Below are 18,810 nucleotides of genomic sequence, written 5' to 3' on the forward strand. Positions count from 1 at the left end.
AGTTTTCAGTTACCTAAATACGGTAGTATTGTTATTTTTCCTAAGAATTAAAAAAATAGATTTATCTCGGAATGGCATTTTTGGAGATAATGGGTTTCTGAAACCATGGAGGAAGAACGTACATAAAGTTCTGAACTGTCCAGGACCTTTTGCTGACATCATAGTTTAGTCCGAATCAGTTTTTTGAACGATTCCGGACTTACGAATAGTTTTCACCTACTGGATTTTCAACGAATTTTCAAAAACGCCCTTCAATACACAATTGATTTTACTTCGAATGTGAAAAGGAAAACATTTTATTTAAAAGGCGAACATTTATAACGAATTCACAATTAAAATTTCATTATAGTTAAATTCATAATTTTTTTAAAATTAAATTGACCATTTCATTATAATAACACGCAGAATTTCACAACAATTCTGTACGTTACGTGATTGTTTTACGTTTTTGGGAACACGCATTCCTGCATTCATAATTTTTTTTAACTAAATTGACCATTTCATTATAATTACACGCAGAATTTAACAACAATTCTGTACGTTACGTGATTAATTGTTTTACGTTTTTGTGAACACGCGTTCCTGAAAGCACGAATTATTTTATCTATTTTACCGGTAAAACTTTCACTAGCGTTTTACCGGGCATTTGGAATTAGGCACGTTATAATTAAAGTTCGACGTTTTTGAGATTGGAAGATGAAGACGAGGGCAAATCCATCTCTTCCGGAATGAACTTGCCTATTGGTCGAACGGATTGTCGCTTTTCCCTCAATTTCTTCATTTCCTCCTTCAGTTTATTGAGTATTGAAATATTTGGTCGATTGGCGCACGCTTTACTCTGCAGCTCGGTGATTCTTTGTTCCTCCTCTTTCTTCTCCTTCAAGGTTTTGCACGAACCTTTCCCGTACAGACGAAGTAGGGAGCCCCAAGAGGTTATGTGAGGATGCAACTTTTGCAAGATAGCTTGAGACGCCCTTTGTTTGCCGTCTCTCTTGTTCTTGCAAACGACGCTGGCGGAGTGTTTGCCGACGACCATTTTGAATTCGTTCTTTTGATGCTTCAGGTTCTGCATTTCAAATTTAATTTGAGTATCTCCCATCCCGTAGTTTCTTTTCAGGCACTCTAAAAGGATTTGATACGGCGATGGCTGTCCCGCTTTGGCACACAGCTCGCTGACGCGAGGGTCCTCAACGCGGACTTCGTCGAAGAAGGCAACTTCTTGCTGTTGTTGCTGGTGGGATTCTTGGTCACCTTTTCCAGTTTTCTCTATCTGTTTCAGCTGTGGAATCAAAATCTCCAAGGACACTCTGGCGGCTTCCGACTTGGCCTGTTTTTTGCTGCTACCGTAACCGGTACCGTAGACCATGTCGTTGATAACCACCGTGGCGCCGTAAGGAGTGCTGGCGTTCTCCAGTTCCTTGAATTCGTAACGAGGTTGCATCCTCATAGCGTGTTGAACGTATTCGTGCAAAATGCAGACGTAGGACTTTCCGCTGGGGTTCATAATGAACTCCCTCTTGATACCATTGCCCCCGGCTCCCCCTACTCGAACTTTGTCGGGCGTTAAGGGCAACGGACAAGTAATCAGCTTAGTACTATCAGGAAGCGATGGTCTTTGAGCTTGTTTCATCATTTTCTGATGTTTCCTTCGACCGGCCCAAGTTTGAAATCTCCTGACTGTTATAGTTTGGAATTCGAAAAGCTTGCCGCAGTACTCCCGAACGGCCATAGGTTCCAACGAATGTTCTTTTTGACTCTCCCGAACGCTTTCGACTTTGGCCGGTGGTAATTTCTGAACCTTTGCGGCGTCCGACGTTGGGGTAATTTCCGCGTTATCAACGGTGGCGTCCGCGTCAGGTACTTGTTGTTGTTGCAGTTCTTCGGCTTTCTCAATACCATTCTCGGCGATATGTTGTTCCTTTTCAAGTTCCCTCCTGTATTGGAAACAAGGGATAGCCGAGATGGGGATCTCGTGCTTGCGGGCGCTTCCCGAGCCCAGAAAGTAGGGCTTGGCCATGGTGCAAAACCTGCTGTGTTTATGAAGATAAACGGGCATCCCGCTATTGTGAGTTACGACTATCCAGCCTTCGGGCAGGACGTCGAAATGGTCGTGCCCTCTGGCCTTCAATACAATCTTGCGTTTTTCTTCGTGGGCCAGCTCGTCGTTCTTCTTTTGACTAGGGTTTTTCAGGCCTTCTTCGAGCATGGCTTCGATCTCGTCTTCGGGAATGTCCGAATCGCTTTGATCCTCGTCATCGTCACCGCCGGCACCGCTCTTGTCGTCATCAGCGGCTCCTTCGAACTCGTCCAGAATGTCGAACTCCATGGCGTTGCCGTGGCTGGACATTGCGTTCTTGGCTGGCCCGTAATCGCCCATCGTTCCGTTGAAATTCTGATACTCTTCTTCGGCTTCGTAGTTGCTATCGCTGTCGGCGTTCTCAACCTCGACTCTCGCCCTCTTGCCGCAGGACTGCGAATCATCGGAGCCGATCATTTCGAAGAATCTCTTGGAAACGGGGCATACTTGATTGCTTTCGCTCGATGGTATTTGCTGGCCAATTTGATTGTCTAGGTTCGCGTCTAGGGATGTTTCGCGGTGTCCCGGGGACGACTCGGAATCTTCATTATTGAAAGACGGACTACAAGAAGAGTCCTTTAGCGCGGTTTTTCTATTAGCTTCGGCCATAATTTCGTCCAATTTATCCAAATTTTCCATTCACTCTAAATACAATAGAGATTGAAGAATTTCGTCGAAATGGCTGAAGGACTAGCTTGCCTGACTAGGGTGTAATCTTTCGTTGTTTGAGAGTTATTGACCCACCAAACCCATGCTGCGTCCATCCATTTCTAATTAATTTAACAAAATGGACCTTCGCATGGTCAAAGGTGAGACTGCTCGCGGAGATATAATTGTTCGTATTCTCCCAGTGACTCGTTGCCAATGGTCGAGTTTATGTGGAATCTTAATCGCCTTAATTGAGAGAGTATTTTTAAAATAAAGCTCTTCTCCAATTAAGGTTTTCAGTTTTGTTGACGAGTGACTTTGATCTTCTTATAGCAGTGTCTTCACTCTTCTTACAGCCTGTGTCGTTTCCATATTTGATGCTAGTAAATGGAAAAAAAGTTAAACCTGTCACATAGGCAGGAGGCAATAAAATATTTCAAATTATTATATTGGCCTACACTCGTAATAAGTCAAAAATAATTAACAGCTCGATACTGTAGGTGTTCGAAAATCTTTTAATGTTGATAAAGTGTGGGTAAAATTACCTAATTATAGTGCTCATTAACCAACCTCAACAATATAAGAAGAATTAAGAATATAAACTTATCTAACTAGAAAATTTGATAGCATTTTATGTCTAAAAATTATATAAATTTTGGTTCTCAGATAAATTTTAACTTTACAAATTCACTCGTTTAGTTTTGATATATTTCTTAACCCTTTGAGCAAGTTAGGTGGGCTCGGACTTGTATATTTTTTTCGTTGGCTCTATCCTTGGCATTCAGAGTTCCATTTAACACCCCTGCCTAGTAGGGGAGGTCAAAAGGAGCTATAGCCACCAAGGCCTAAAAATATAAGAAATTTTAAACAGAAATTTAATTACCATTAAGTTTGTACCGTGTTTCGTTGGATCTATCTATCTATCTTCGTTAGTAAAGAATAAAACCAGCATTAAAGCTTTATGTTAAAAAAAAACAATAGACAGTAACAGAACGGGGTAGCAGCTGCGTGACGTCCGAACCACCGCAAGTAATGGCCGCCCGCCCCATCGTGCCGATGCCGAAAAGGCGAAACGAAAGCTTCTTGATATCAGCGCTACAAGCCGCAACGGGAAAAAGAAGAACTAACTCCCGCCAAAAATGCATGATTTCAATCTGATGGGGAGGAAAGGTGTTTTTAGGTATGCTCCTTTTACGAAAGGAATAAACTTTTAAATGTTATAAACGAGGGGCTAACCAGTAAGAATTTGCCTGTACACCGATTACGTAATGAGTACAGAATGATTACGATGAGTACAGGCAACCCAAACCTTTAAAATTGTTACAGATGAGTAATTGAGTACGGGAGAATTCCAATGAATACGCGTGATTACAAATGATTACAGATGTGTACGCCTTATTTCATAATGATTACAGATGAGTACGAAGATTACAAATGATTACGGGATTACGAATGAGTACGAAGATTACGGGATTACGAATGAGTACAAAAGATTACGTAATCATTACAGTTAGGGTTACACCGATTACGGGAAGTGTTTAGCCCCTCGGTTATAAATCAATGGTATTGAAATCTTTTAGCGCTGTACTTTACTGTCGACTGGTAATAGTTAAAAAAATTAACTAAAAAAATAACGTAATCACACCTTAATATTTATCTAAGTACTTACTCAATCAATTAGTTTTTTCCCTCTCAATCCTGAAAGAATATATTATTTCTAATTGTAATTATAAAAGTACACCAATGGCATTTTGTCTGAAATCTGACCAACTTTAATTTGAAAAATATATATAACATTGCAAAGATACATTTTCTGTACAACATCAGATTGAACATAATAGTCACACTATTTTCTCTGCTCCTTATAATCTTTTTTTCACGTTCCCAAGTTTTTATCATTATATATTTTTTAATTCCAATCATTTCGGGCCCGTTGGCTATTTTATGAGACTGAAATAGCGAGAGCGCACCACTCTATTTTTTCACTCAGGAACATAAAAATAAAGGTGCTCTTTCCTAAGCTTTGTTTTTTATGTTTACATAATTTCTCTTCGTACTATCAATGATTTACTATTGGTTTTATTTTGCACTTTTTATACGATGTCAGCAGGTCTCTGGCTACCTAAGCCTAGCGTAGAAGCGAAGAAGAGAATTTCGAATGATTAATTTCTAGTATTCTCGACGTTATAAAAAATATCCCATCCGCAATTTCAGAAAACGCTATAAAGAGTAGCCTATAAAAATAGAAATAAAAAATATAATCTTTGGTAACGTAAAACCCGAGACTTAACGTCGATGAAAAAAAAGATTTAAGAGAAAAGTTAAGTCATATTTACTCGATGGACGGAATTTTAGACTTAGATGGCTATATATTTTAATATTATTATATTAAATAACTAATTATAGATCTACAATGTTCACGATTTTCACAATACTGACCATAAGTGAGCTGACAGTATAGTATTTAGCACCTACAAAAATCGCGTTAACTTAGTGAGACACTATTTTTAAAACTGAATGATCCAGCTAATAAATAAAATGTTTGACAATTCTGCAAGGTTTGGCTACTGATAACGTTTAAGTACATAAGTTAGTGTCGTTCTAAATTAAGTTTTTTTATAAAGATTAGTTGAAATATTGGAGTTTATAAAAAATAAAATAAAAGATATCTTCCTATTTGTAATTTTCCATAAGATTACCGAAAGAGATCATTCGTATTTTGTTAAAAATTGCAAGAAATTTATTGCGAAAATTTAAAGAAAAATATTGCGAAAATAAAATGAACCTGCACCAAGTTCCGATTGCGAAACTACTCTTTATATAAAGTTATTTATCAGAAATTGCGGAAAGGATTTTACAGGGAGAGGGGACATTGTGAACTCCCTTTTTTAGAGAGAAAATTCAAAATTCTCTTCTCGACTTAATCCGCACCCTGCCCCCAAAAACTTTTTAAACATTAGTAAAAAGCTCTAGATATATTAAAATGCTATTATACTGTTCACCGTTTCCCATGTCCCTTTTGTATAATGCATTTTTTACTGTTTTTTTAAGGCTTAATATTTATTTTCGACCCTATTTGTACCCCAAAAAACTTTTATATCACATCGTAAACAATAAATACCCAACATGTTTACAGGATTTGTTTTTAAAGAAAAAAAAGCTTTTTAAATTCATTAATTTTTAACACACTTGATTTATTTAAAATTGGAGACTTTCTCAACTAAACTGTAGCGAAAACGAGCGCGGAGCTACAGGGCTTAAATTGGCGCTAAATTACACCAAAACACCTTCTCAGATTGGTTTAGCTATAATAACATTGTCTGGTAATAACGAGAGCAGATAAAACCAACCTGTTTTTTTTTAATATATATAACAATCTAACCAACAAATACGATACGCGTGAAAAAAATCTATATACAGAGATCATAATATGTTCTTTTTAACGTTTAAACAACGGATTTTAAATCTGCTGAAATTATTTTTATTTCCCAAATATAAATGATACAAATAATAACTTGCCCAATATCGAGACGCGAAATTTAATATCTAACTGTTCATTTTAATGGTGTGAAATAAAAACATAAATGTACCTCAAAAACTAAAATCTGGTGTGCCTGGGTGCCAACCTGAGTTAGGCTTGATTTTTAGAAACAAACCCCTAGCGCGGTGATTCTAGTCAAATCTCCATTCCGTAATATTCGTAACAAATGGTCAAATGTTGTTTAATACACGCAAGCGTAGGGGTTCACTTAAAAATAATGATATAAAATTTGTCCGAGAATAGTGAAACCGGCAGTGGAGGGACGTTTTTCCAGCACGCCGCTTGGCTAAAGTTCTTCTATTTAAATTGAATTAATATTTATATATTAGGTTTAAGAAACGAGAGCCTTGTCACCTTAATCTCCAGTTTCTGGTCTCTAAAAACAAAAGGCAGTTTATTTTTCGTTGGAGTACTGAAGCACCATAATTTCATTTGTTTTCACACATCACAAGCGAGTTTATTTACAAGAAATTTCCCGTTTTAAAGGAGTGTTCACACTCACGCGTGCAATTTCATTATTAAACTCTTCTTGGTGTACGGGACTTTTTATTTTAAAAAATCTTCGGTCGTAATAATTTCTAACATTCGGAAGGGTTATAATTTTTTATAATAAATTTAGTCTTTTCACTAAATTACACACGGACCAGCCATTATTTTTCTTAATTTAAATAAAACTCTTTCCCGTGAAAATAATTATCTGCGAAAATGATTTTAACTCCCAATTTTTTACAATTTGAAAGAGTCGTCCCTTTCATAGATGATTACTATGTATATCTACATAACTCAAATTACGGATATTTATCTTCTCGAAGAAGATACAGGTACAGCAGCTTTTTTGTATAAGCCCCAACATCATTTGCGGGTCCAAATTATGTTTTCTTGCCAAAATTATTAATCAAGTCTTTTTATATCCTTCAACATCACCGGTAGCTTCGAATCTTTTTTTTGCTTCCCAAAAAGGCGAATAACTTCAGCAGAAAAAACGGCAGTGAAGAAAACGCGTTTCAAAAGAATTTTTTCGTAAAAACAATTCTTTATAGAAATTTAAAAAAAAAAACGTCTAACTGCTGCTCATTTCATATTTTGTTTAAAATCACAACCTTGGCCACAGAACTCCTAAATATTTTCCAGATTAACGATCCTTTTAATTCATAACCAGAGTAATATTTTCGTTGGCTCCCTGGGTACCAGTATTGCTTGTAACTTTTCTTTACTTCTAGCAAATTACTTAAAATCTTATTTTCGCAATTGATTTTTTCACATAATTTTCTTCTTTCTTCTTTTGAGGTTGTATAAAATAGCACCAAAACATGGAAGTTGCTGGATCGTAGAAATTCAAAATCTCAAGAGAATCATTTCATAAACACCATTTTTTTTTAATTTATGTTCTTGTAGTTACGAAGTACTCTTCAAACACCCAGACCAGCTAGTCGTTAAAATACTCTTCGCACGAAGATTTTATATTCTTAAATTAAAGTTTCAATCTTTTTAAAAAGTGGCAGCTTATAGTAACTGAATATTTCAGTTAAACATTTGTTACGTTGAATCTTGTAGCTAATGAGAGAACGGAAATCTTTCAAGAAACATTTATACAAAACATGAAATTTTTGTGCATGGAATGGATTGAGTCTCTTCAAATTCCTCAAAAATTTTGGAGCACGAAATGGGAAAATATAATGAAAATTGCGCAAAAAAAGTGGTGGGAAGGGTGGATTGATGTTGTTGTTGTGGTCATCGGAAAATTGAGATGGAACATGATTATGTAGCAATATAAGGAATAGGCGTTTATTCCTACAACTATTTGCCTCACACTTGAATGTCCCAGATTTCTTCCAAGAAGGCTGGAAGTTTCTTGTTTTGGACTTTGAGAGAGAAGCACTGTTCCGAGTTGATGTTACCCAGGGAGCGCAGTTCTGTTAGAATGCCTAATAACCGGGCAAAATAGTTTTTACCAGGTGGCCTGTGATTGTCTACGTAAGCTTTCAATGTGTCAATGTAGTACTCTTGTATCTTTTCCACTTTCTTTGGTTCTATTAACGCGGGGCGCTCTGTTCGAAAAGAAACAAAATGGTAATAATTAATACAAAATAGCGAAATCATTTTGAAGGAAGCGCAACGCTACTCACCAGAGAAGATAACTGTAGCTGTTAAAAGGGCATACTCCGCATTATCAACCTTTAGGATGCAGAGATTTTTACAGAAGGGAAACAAAGCTTCGGCAGATTCTCCCATACTAGCACTGTGGTAATTTTCTCTGGTGTAAGGTTGGTTATTAGCAAACACTATAGAGTCTGTTTTTATATCATATTTTCGCGCCGTCCTAAGCATCATCACTTCACTAGAGCAAGCCTGAAATTGATATAAAGAACAATTCATGATGTATACCATCAATATAAGTTTGAGAAATTAGAAAGTGGTTCTAGGAATGAGCTTTACTTTGAGTAGCGTAATTTGGTCTTCTCTCAGCAAAGTATCAAAACCAGGTACCCGTTTGGAGAATTCCACTATTAGCTGTACAGTTAGAATGGTAATCTCAGTTATGTGCTGAAACCTTTTTTGATGGTCTTCATCCGTTGTTCCCAAAGGAAATTCCTTTTGGCAATCAAGAGGCGTTATTGAACCATACCACAAAGAATTTTGTTTAATGTTTCTCTCTTACTGTAATTTTCTTTACATCCTCTTCAGATGGAGACTCAAATTGTTCCTGATAATAGACCAGTCGATTTATTAAGTCTTCTTGAACCGTGGTCAACGGCTTGATGCCGCTGCCTCCCCCTAAACTGGGTCCTCCAGCCCCAGTGAGCGTAATCCCTATTGGCTTGATATCTTCCTTCTCAATGCTACCTTCCTTCGTAGTACTATTAGGTCTATCTTTGTCTTTTTGGGCTCTTTTACACTCTCTTTTGATGGCACACTGGTACTCTGGAACAACGCCTGCAAATAGATAAACAACATTTTTAAATATGGGTAATCAAGGTTTGTCTTTTAGGCCATCAGACAAAACGCGATACCTTGTTAAAAAAACACCTAATAACCTTTATACCCCTGGGCCAATTTTACTGAGAGAGGAAAATCCATGGTAAGGCAACCGAAATAAAATCCTCCCTTGTGTTAAAATGGTAGGTCAGGTGCAAGGTTCGTAAAAGAAAAGCACTATAGCTAGAAATTGGTTGAAAGGGTCATTAAAACACCCCCCCAGATTTCCAAAGCTAAGAAATAATTGGGTTTTCAGAAGGGAAATTGGCATATATTCCAAACAAAATGGTTGTTACAGTGTCTTTCTAAAAGATATTTTGCCATAGACATCATTTCATATACCTCTATTAAGGTAAACCAGCCTTGGCATCTTCATCGGTGCAACTACTGGGTTCAGACATGTGTACATTTGTTAGAATGCAGAATATTAAACTTAAACCAAGAACCCCTATTCTAAAGTGCTAAATCTGTACTAGTGGTCACCCCATGGATCAATTAAAGTGTGCATACTTTAATCAGTCCAAGGTCACCTTAATAATGCCCAGCAATAAGGGGCCCAATTCCGAAGCAACATATTACATAAAGTAAATACTATAATACATCTTACCATAAGTTTATAATATACTAGCTCCATAGGAAGCTAGTATATTATGAACTTATGATCTTACGAAAAAAGTATCCATAGGTTAGGTTATGAAAATGTATGTAACTTCGCAGGCTCGAGGCACGTCTTTGGCAAAAGTGAAGAACAGCCCCCCCTCCTTTTATTGTTTTTTTATTTTCTTAGATGAAAGCGCAGTGTGTAAGGAGTACGAAGGTATTTTTTTTAGTAACCGCAAATGATAATTAGTTAAGTTAACGCGTTTTGAAAACCGTCAATTTTAATGCATTTTCGACAATAGTTTAATGTGAGTTCTATACTTTTTCTCCCGAGATAGAGCAGGACACGTGAAATCAAACTTTATGTTTGGTGTGTACTAAGAAGTAATACTGAAAATGAAATTTGTAGTGGTAGTGTAGTCTATACTTAACTCTTACAAATAAGGGATTTGGGAGGGAACTGAATATGTTAATGATATGTACCTCAAAGAACGGGATTTTTTAACAATGCAAAAAGTTTTAATCGCAATTTATTGTTTAAAAAGATATGATCAATGTAAAATTGTTACTTGCCAGCAATTTTTACAACGGGAAATACGACATATTTCGAGATTTGTTTGTTTATTTGATGACGTAGGACTGATGAGGAGGACGATTCTTTAAATGTCTAGATTTTAATACGTTTTGGAGACCGTAGGACTGATGACGAAAAAGGAAAAGGCTGAAATGCAGAACAGTACTAACTTTTAAGGGTTGGGAATTTTTCTCGTATTTCAACGCATTTTAGGTTTTTTTTTAACCATACTATGACTTCTGTTGGATGTTGACTTATACAACGTCGAATGTACTCTAAGTATTGGCGCCTAACGGCGCCGCGCACTCACTTCGCTCGAGCGCTGGGGGCGCGCAGCGCCTCCCCAACCCCATACTAAAAAAAGCTATGGGCCAACTATAACGCAACCTAGAGGACAGCACCAAGCCTGACGCATCAAGTATCATAAACCCGAAAACAATAAACAAAACCAAAAAAAAAACCAAAGTACCTATTGTTAAAAATAGCCCAAAGGACTTCGTTAACACGTGTGAAAAATCTACAATTTCAAAGCATTTGCGAGGGTAAGAAAAGTTCTTATCGACTGAATTTCAACTTGTGCAATTGAAAACAGACTATTGGCGCCACCCCAACCCCATTCTTGCTATCACGATGGGCCGCCTATAACGCGACCTAGAGGACATTACCTAGCCATAACGCATCAAGTATGGTCCAAATACGCGGAAAACTAAAATAGTTAATTGGTGTTCAATGCTTCACATTGGCCCAAATAATTAATTGATGTTCAACGCATCAAGTATTGTCCAAATACGCGGAAAAGTAAAATAGTTAATTGATGTTCAATTCTTCACATTGGCCCAAATCATTTATTGATATTCAATTAGTATAGACCAAAATGAAAGTTTGTTTTCATGTGTCCTACTCTATCTCGGGGTAGAACAGACAGTGAAATTTCCTGATAATACCAGTGAAAATTGAAAAATCCCATTCCCGATAACTTTTAATTTATATGTTTGCGGATAATAATTAATACACCATTAAATTCAGCGTAAAAAATGCTACCAATAAATCGAATAAAAATCGAAATATAATAGGGGGGGCTATTCTTCACATTGGCCACGTCGGCAATGTAAAAACTATTTTAACTTATACTTAAAAAATATTTTTTCTGTAATATTTTTTAGAAGTTAGTATTTTCCCGGCACTATATTATCTGCCAAAAAAATTGAAAAAATCAGTCGAAGGTGGCGTAGGTATATTTTTCAAGCGAAGAACATTACCAGTATAGAAATAAGAATATTTCTTTCGTAAGTGATGAATTTTTTAAATCATACTAATTGCTAGGGCGACATAACCTTTGAAAGGCGCCAATATTTAAGGTTTTTTGGGTTAGAATGCGCGTCATTCGAACATTATTTGTGAACGTTTTCGTAAGAATTTGGAACAGCGTTAAAAAACCATTGTTTATCGCAAAATAAATGGGACGCAAAAAAATTAAAAGTTGCCAATTTGCGCAAGTCATAAAAGCATAAATAATACTAAAATTACTACCCTAATATATTCGTCTGAGCAAAAAAAGCCTATGAGGTATCAGAGACTGATAGGACGGGTCACGACTGTCGCCTAATTTAAGGCCATATAAATATACTGCAAGCTACCTCTTTTTGTTGGGAGAATCACTACCAAGTTACTCTGATAACAATAAATACCAGTGAACAAGCGTTTTTGATATCAAATTTCCAAAATAACTACTTTTAGCAAGTAAGCCAGTGTTTATTCGCGAACGAAACGAGTCTAGGTGGCGTAACGGCGCTAGCTTCCCCGAGGTAGCTCCTAAGATCTAGCGTCTGCTACTGTAAGTCTGTAACAGACAAATTAAAAAGTTCTATAAAAATTTTCTTAAATAATTTAAAAAAAATATAAGTAAACGATGCAAAAATGATATTAAAATGTAAGTATCATTATTTATAAAGTCAAATTTACGAATAACGATGATGAAAAACTAATAACGTCTGATTTAGCCGCTACCTATCTAAGTTTCAATGGCGAACCAAAGGGGGCGTTGCGATAGTTTTCGGTCGAGAATAAATTGTGTTCCGATTCAATTATACGTCATTTTATCACCGAAGAAAGCGCTTTAATCCTCAAATAGGCCTTTGTCCTAAGGCAAAATTAGCTGGCGTAGGAAATTTATGTTAAAAGGAACCACCTATGGACTGCAATGCAAAGGATGAAAAATTTATCGCTATCTTAACCTCGAACTTACTCTCAGCGCTAAGTGAGCTCGCGGAATTTGTGTGAACTACGTAATCAAGTGATAACGAGGTTTATAGGACCTTTAGGATGGCAAGGTGGCCCGCCACCCTGAAACCGCGAATTAGCTGAATTCCAAAATAAATATGATGGGTAGGTTAAGTTTATTTTGCTATAAAGAAATGAATGGGCCCGGTAGTCTTTTTATTTTATCTCGTTTGTAGTACTTGAACTCCAGACTGCGTTTAGGGTAGTAATTTTATAACGCGAGAAGTATATTACGAATCGCGTAATCGGCCCCTCGCAACTAGGAATATCTCTCCCTCGGCGTGGTTCGAGCTGAAACTTACATTCTGGCCTCATTCCAACAGTCAGGCACTTTTTCAGTCGACACTCTTGGCATTTCCGTCTCATGTACATGTCAATCTCGCAATTGTTGCCGTACTTACACTGGTAGACCGCGTTCTTGGTGATGCTGCGCCGGAAAAATCCTATAAATAGAAACAGAGGGAGTTGAAAAAATGACTTTGGCCAAGAGAGGAAAATAATAATAATAATAAACTATCCCTTAATATCGCGTTACCGGGAATATATAATTGCCGTGTAAATAAACAAATGTGGCCAACCAAACTGAGTTTGCACTTTATCGAGTGCGAAGGAGTGGGGTAAATAACCTAATAACTTCCACAAACGCAAACAATAACAACTGTCTGCGTAAACTAACGTCAAGAGCCATTCTTGGACATAATTTTGGCCTACTACACCGCGGTTAACGGGGTTCGTATATTTTTAGAGGCGCTCCTAAATTCAAAGTGTATAATTAAACGAGTAATTTACATGGTGTTATTAAATAAAGAGCCGCGATTGAAGCAGGAACGATAATATTCCCCGTTCAAATATTACCATTCTCCCATTCCCAGTTCAAATATTACCATTCTCATCCGTTACCGTTACGTAATTATCCAATACCTTCTATTAAATCTTATATTTTCCATTTCCAACTATTATCGACATTAAAGGAACTCATGTGCGTCGGAAATTTTGCTACATTTTTTTTTTTAATTTACGGTAGCTACCGCTCTACGTGGCCGCGTTCAGTAACAGCAAACGGTTGGACCGTTGAATGCGCATTCGCTACTGAACGACTTTTTTCACTTCCGGGATTGACGTCACGTTTGCAAACGGAGAGTCAACGAAATAAGCGGCTTGAAGAGCCGGTTATTTTGTTGAAAAACGCAATCGTGACGTCACAGCACGCCAGAAGGCTAGTTGCAGACGACACGACAGACGATATTTCATAAAATTTTACAACAATCGTAAAAAAGCGTTCAACGGTTAATTAACAATTTCCCCTCCGTTGAGCGTCACTGAAAACGGCCCGTATAAACGTATCTTTGGTCACCAACCATTAAACTTCTACTAGCAAACATTTCTATTTGAGTTCTATATATTTTTTTCTTTGAATTTCCCATCAGAAATCTGAAAAGCGACAATTACCGGTTACCGTGGTAAAACCCCGTTTCAATAACAGGAAAATATTGTAAAATTACATAAAGATTAAAGCAACATGATAAGTATGAAAATTCCAGTCATCTTGACATAAAATACGATGTCATACACGCCACCTTTCTTAGAAGAATTATTTGGCAGACAGTTTATGGTGGGATTTTTTTATATAAAATCCGGATTAACATATCTCTCGCCATGGTTAACTTAGAAATCCGGTCACGAACGGTTATGTTTTATTCTAAGAATTTAGCAATTGGCGCGGAATTTTATCTAAAGAATGAGCTTGGGATGAAGAAACTGCTTTGGGGATTTCTAACTTTGAAATAAAACGTATAAATTTCCATTCTTCTACGAGACCACTCATATAACTCTCGTTCTGCGATAGGACGATACAATTTCTGTACCCCAAGAGATAACATCAAAGGGGTGGCGCCATTAAATGCCTATTTTTAAATACCCGTAATCTTACCAGATGGCGCCAATGGTCTGAATCGATTAAATTATCGATAAACTGCGAAAAATATTAATTTTTTCGTGTTGCTTTTGATGCAAAATGTTTGCTGAATTTATTTTTGATAGTTTTTGCGTAAAACAGCTTAAAGGCCGACTACATGAATTTTCGGTTTACTCAAACTTTAACTGGGAGTAGGCTGACTGCATAGCACATGTGTCTTGCAGTCAGCCTACTTCCTGTCAAAGACAGAGTAAACCGAAAATACATTAGTCGGCCTTTAAAATGTGTTAGAATGTGTTGCTTTCTCGACAAACTTTAAATTAGCACCATCTTTACATAAGATTATTAAAATCGAGCCTCTAAGGGCTTTGCTCTAAATATTTGTTTCCCCGTAAGCCATTTGCGAATCGATCTAACTCAATTAGAAAAGGGGTACGCGAAATAATAAACTTGGAAGTGAGTAAAGATTAGAGTATTACGTTAGTTAGTGATTTCGACACCCACCTTTGCAGCCTTCACACGTGAGCGCATTGTAGTGGTATCCCGAAGCTCGGTCGCCGCAGACTAGGCACAACTCCTCCTGCTGCCTGGGTGCTGGACCTTTCTTCTTCTTGGGATCGCCGAAGCTGTCGATGTTGAAACAGCCATTGACGCTTCCACTACTTAGAGGACTCATGTCATCTTTACCTATTTAAATTCAAAAATAGTTTGTCATTAGAAGTTAATAATAGAAACAGTTCTCAATATGCCTAGAGAAAAGCGATGACAACTTGACAAGATAAGATTTATTGAAATTAGAAATAATGATCCGCGGTCACCATGGTCTAGTTCATGCCAGCTAGGAGCTTTCCGATTGACGGTTTTGTATCGAGGCGTTTACCTACTTCCGGCACGTGGCCTCCGAAAAATCGGCCGCCATCGGTCGCTGCCATCTAGGAGCAACACACACAAGGAGAACGCAGCTAGCCTTAAAAACACGCTAACCCAGTGTTGTGTACAAATTTCATTGGACGAGCCTTTACGCTGAACGTTAAACGGAAAGGGGGAAGACAATATCCTAATTTTCCCCTTCCGACGGCAGCAGGTGTTAAAGCGTCTAACCAATGAAAACTGTACGCAAGAAAATGCAAGACTTTTGGCGGGTTGCGTTCTCCTTGTGTTGGGTTTAACCGCGTACTCAATCTTTTCAATTGTTTACGTTCATTCGCACTGGTTACTGTAAACGTAATTAACTCTGTTATTTACTTTGTACTATTTCGACGCCAATAAAGGCCATGTTTGAAACCAAATCTCCTTGTGTTGGGTGCTGTGTTTGTTGCTCCTAGTTTTAAGGACCCTAATTCACTTTGACCAACCACGAAGTGGTTTAGAAGAAACGAAATCGTCAACATATTCATTCTCCCTAAGTATAAATACATTCTTGATAAGTAATTGAAGTCCCGTAGTGTGTCATTTGTATACGTCGCAAATTAAGAAATTTGTTCAAGCGTTTATTCAAACAAACTTCAACTAGCACTTTCACGCTCTCCTCCGTTCTATAGAACTAAGGTTTCGCGGTTCCAGACATCGATCATGAAGCGAGGGAACCAAACATAAGTTGCAAACAACGTCACTATACTTGGTAACCCGAAACCCCGCATACACCACAGGCGGTATTATCTAAGTTGGTATTAAGTCTTTTAACGATAGCCGCTAGTTTAAAATACTAAGCCTTTGGGCCCAAAAACAATATGAAATATTTTATTAAATATCAAAATAAAAAGCTGCCTTTATATGTTTACAAACAACAAAAAATGGGAAAATGAACGCATTTCAAGCTAAAAAAAGGGTCAGAAAAAGTAGGCTCAGATAAGACAAAAGATAGCGATTCAATTTAAATATCTTTTGACTAAAACCAAGGAGGTCTAAAAATGAAAGATTAGAAAGTTCTGAACTTTCCGCTTATCGTCCATTGGAATATGGAACCGGGCGGGTTTATCTGGCAACCTACCGAATCTCTCGCGGCTTGATAACGAACCTAATCTTTTCTGAAAAACAAAATACGTAATATTGGATAACGCTGTCCTAGAAAGTAATTTTTTTCTACAAAAAAAAAGGACCAGCTTACTGTCTTCAGCCTAGTTCCCACTTGGCGAATTTTCGGTAGTTTCGCGTTGAATTTAATTTTCGCCGTAGCTTTGCTGTTTAGTAAATTTTATTCGCAAGCGTCAATTCAACCCGCGAAAACTAAATTTCGCGCCAAGTGGGAATTAAGCTTAACTCGTCGAAATTTCCAGAATAACAAAAGCAAATTTCATTTCGACATTGACAAGAATCCTTCATTTTGCTTTACTGTTTGTTTTGGGGGGAGCTTTTGCGGCGAAACAGGTGTTTTCGAAGGGTGAAGACGCCTCTATCTAGATCGTTGTGTACGAATATTTACAGTTCGCGCGATGACAAATGACATCGATATTCTCGCGCTGTTGTTGTCGCGCGTGGTTGAAAACCCGACGAGTTTGATATTCTAAAGGTTAATCATACTGGGGGGAAAAAGGTTATTAACCTTCGAAATCCCACCACGAAATTGCACTTTATTTCACATCGAAAATGTATTTTATCATCAAAAGTACTTTCGGCTATATCAGAACATAATCTCCACTCGGAAAACAAAAACTGTGGGTCAAAGTCGCCGCGTTTACGATTATTTATTTTCCATAAATGCGTATCAGAACTCTATAAAATCAAGGAATTTAACATTTCTGCCACCAGGCTTATCAAGCTAGGGCTGACTGGCGTTAGTGACGTTAAAGTAAACCGCAACGGGTACTAGCAGACAATGCTTTCATTTAGTTCCTTTAATTATGAAGATGAGTCTTAGTCGATAATTCAAAATAACGGTCAAAAACGGCGCCGATCAGTTTAGTAAAATATTTTCGGTATGGAGATACAGGCCGGAAGGCAGGCAAGGCTGCCAGATTTCGATAGACCGAAAACGGCCAAGTATCTCAAATGCGGCGTAGCTATCGACTAAGACTATTCTGTGTTCTCCGTAATTTCATGATTTTTAGCATAAACGTAATAAATAATTCGCCTATTTAACGATTATAATACTATAGGGAACTAACAGTTCTACGTCTACCATGCTATTTCCTATTGAAAAAAATCTACCCAACATGGCGACCACAGCCAAAGCTACGGAGTGTTAGTTCCCTGTAATACAGGATAGTACTACCGAAAAGAATTTTATATAAATTCCACAGTAAATTGACGTTTTTAAAATTGATTTTGGGCGTGCAAATAGCTCTAAATAAAGTTGTTTGTCCAAGTGTTAGTATCGCGATCACAAACTTCATTTCAAATTCGATGAATTCCACATTTTTATTTCACAAAAAAAAGACGTTAATAAACCTAAACCAGGGTGGCCACGAGAATTTTAGTTTAAAATTCCCTGACCTGTGGCAGCCCTGTAAGCGAACGAACCACTTTACATTCCGCGCGATAATATTCATCATCGCCCTGTTTATTTACCGCGTCGCCAACCAAAACAAAAACCTAAAAAGAAAGCTTTTCTCCGCCGCCAGATGGAGCCAGCGAAACGAACGATGGAAAAGCGTTGATGATGACCTTGAGCAGGTGAAGAGATATTCGTCAAGGGGGGGGGGGGGAGATAGAGAGGAACAGGGTAAGACCTGCCCGTAGGGGTGGGGAGATTTTTCTGAGCGGAGAACGAGAGGAAAAAAGGGGGAGCTGCTAGAAAGGGGGCCTCTGGGATATATATATATATTCGGGATAGGACGCGAAAAAAATCCCCGATCGTTACGCAAAACAGCGGCAGGTGAAGGACCAAGAAATTGAAGAAAAAAAAGCTCTATAAGCTTCCCCCTTTTTTCCCCCTGTTTCTTGCCATCGAGTTTATAAAATCTCTGTTCACTTGAGGGGACTGCAAATTATGTTCATGTATGTCCGTAAATGTATTGCTGTATGTGTACTTGTATATATTATTCTGGAAACGTGTGTCTATATATATATATATATATATATATATACGTGTGATATATATTTATTAGTAGTACCGTAAGTGTATATTATAGTAACATAAGTGTGACACTTCCTATTCAAAAATTCAAATGTTTTACCGAGAGCTATTCACAAGACGGAATGCATTATGGGCTTCGTCACAGTTTTGCGTCAGCTTACTAACGCGTCACATGTAGCCTTTG

General features: G+C 37.6%; 2 protein-coding genes across 4 annotated transcripts in view; both read right to left on the bottom strand.

The window, feature by feature from the left end:
- Window positions 1-280: 280 nt before the first annotated feature.
- pasha (microprocessor complex subunit partner of drosha) lies at window positions 281-3,765 on the bottom strand. The gene is made up of 2 exons (XM_090155696.1): window positions 3,609-3,765; window positions 281-3,105 (listed from the first exon to the last, which is right to left on the bottom strand). Exon 2 carries the CDS (start codon window positions 2,714-2,716, stop codon window positions 668-670), a length of 2,049 nt encoding a protein of 682 aa, XP_090011822.1. The 5' UTR covers window positions 2,717-3,105; window positions 3,609-3,765; the 3' UTR covers window positions 281-667.
- Window positions 3,766-4,484: 719 nt separating this feature from the next.
- LOC149933254 (ecdysone receptor-like) overlaps window positions 4,485-18,810 on the bottom strand; it is a 74,893-nt gene continuing 60,567 nt past the window's right edge. The window contains exons 3-10 of one of the 3 annotated variants that reach the window (XR_016473133.1): window positions 15,116-15,298; window positions 12,999-13,139; window positions 9,585-9,629; window positions 8,926-9,200; window positions 8,703-8,858; window positions 8,393-8,615; window positions 5,425-8,314; window positions 4,485-4,959 (exon numbers count right to left, since the gene is read on the bottom strand). Coding sequence is in view for 2 of the 3 variants with exons in the window: in XM_090157035.1 (XP_090013161.1) it covers window positions 8,073-8,314; window positions 8,393-8,615; window positions 8,703-8,858; window positions 8,926-9,200; window positions 9,585-9,629; window positions 12,999-13,139; window positions 15,116-15,298 (1,265 nt within the window). In the remaining variant the exon portion in view is untranslated. Of the gene's footprint in view, window positions 8,315-8,392; window positions 8,616-8,702; window positions 8,859-8,925; window positions 9,201-9,584; window positions 9,630-12,998; window positions 13,140-15,115; window positions 15,299-18,810 lie in introns of all 3 variants that reach the window. The other 2 variants (XM_090157035.1, XM_090157036.1) reach the window with 2 other exon arrangements.

Source organism: Leiobunum rupestre, chromosome 8, assembly GCF_980474605.1.
Source record: "Leiobunum rupestre chromosome 8, qqLeiRupe1.1.hap1, whole genome shotgun sequence".
Classification (NCBI taxonomy): domain Eukaryota; kingdom Metazoa; phylum Arthropoda; class Arachnida; order Opiliones; family Sclerosomatidae; genus Leiobunum; species Leiobunum rupestre.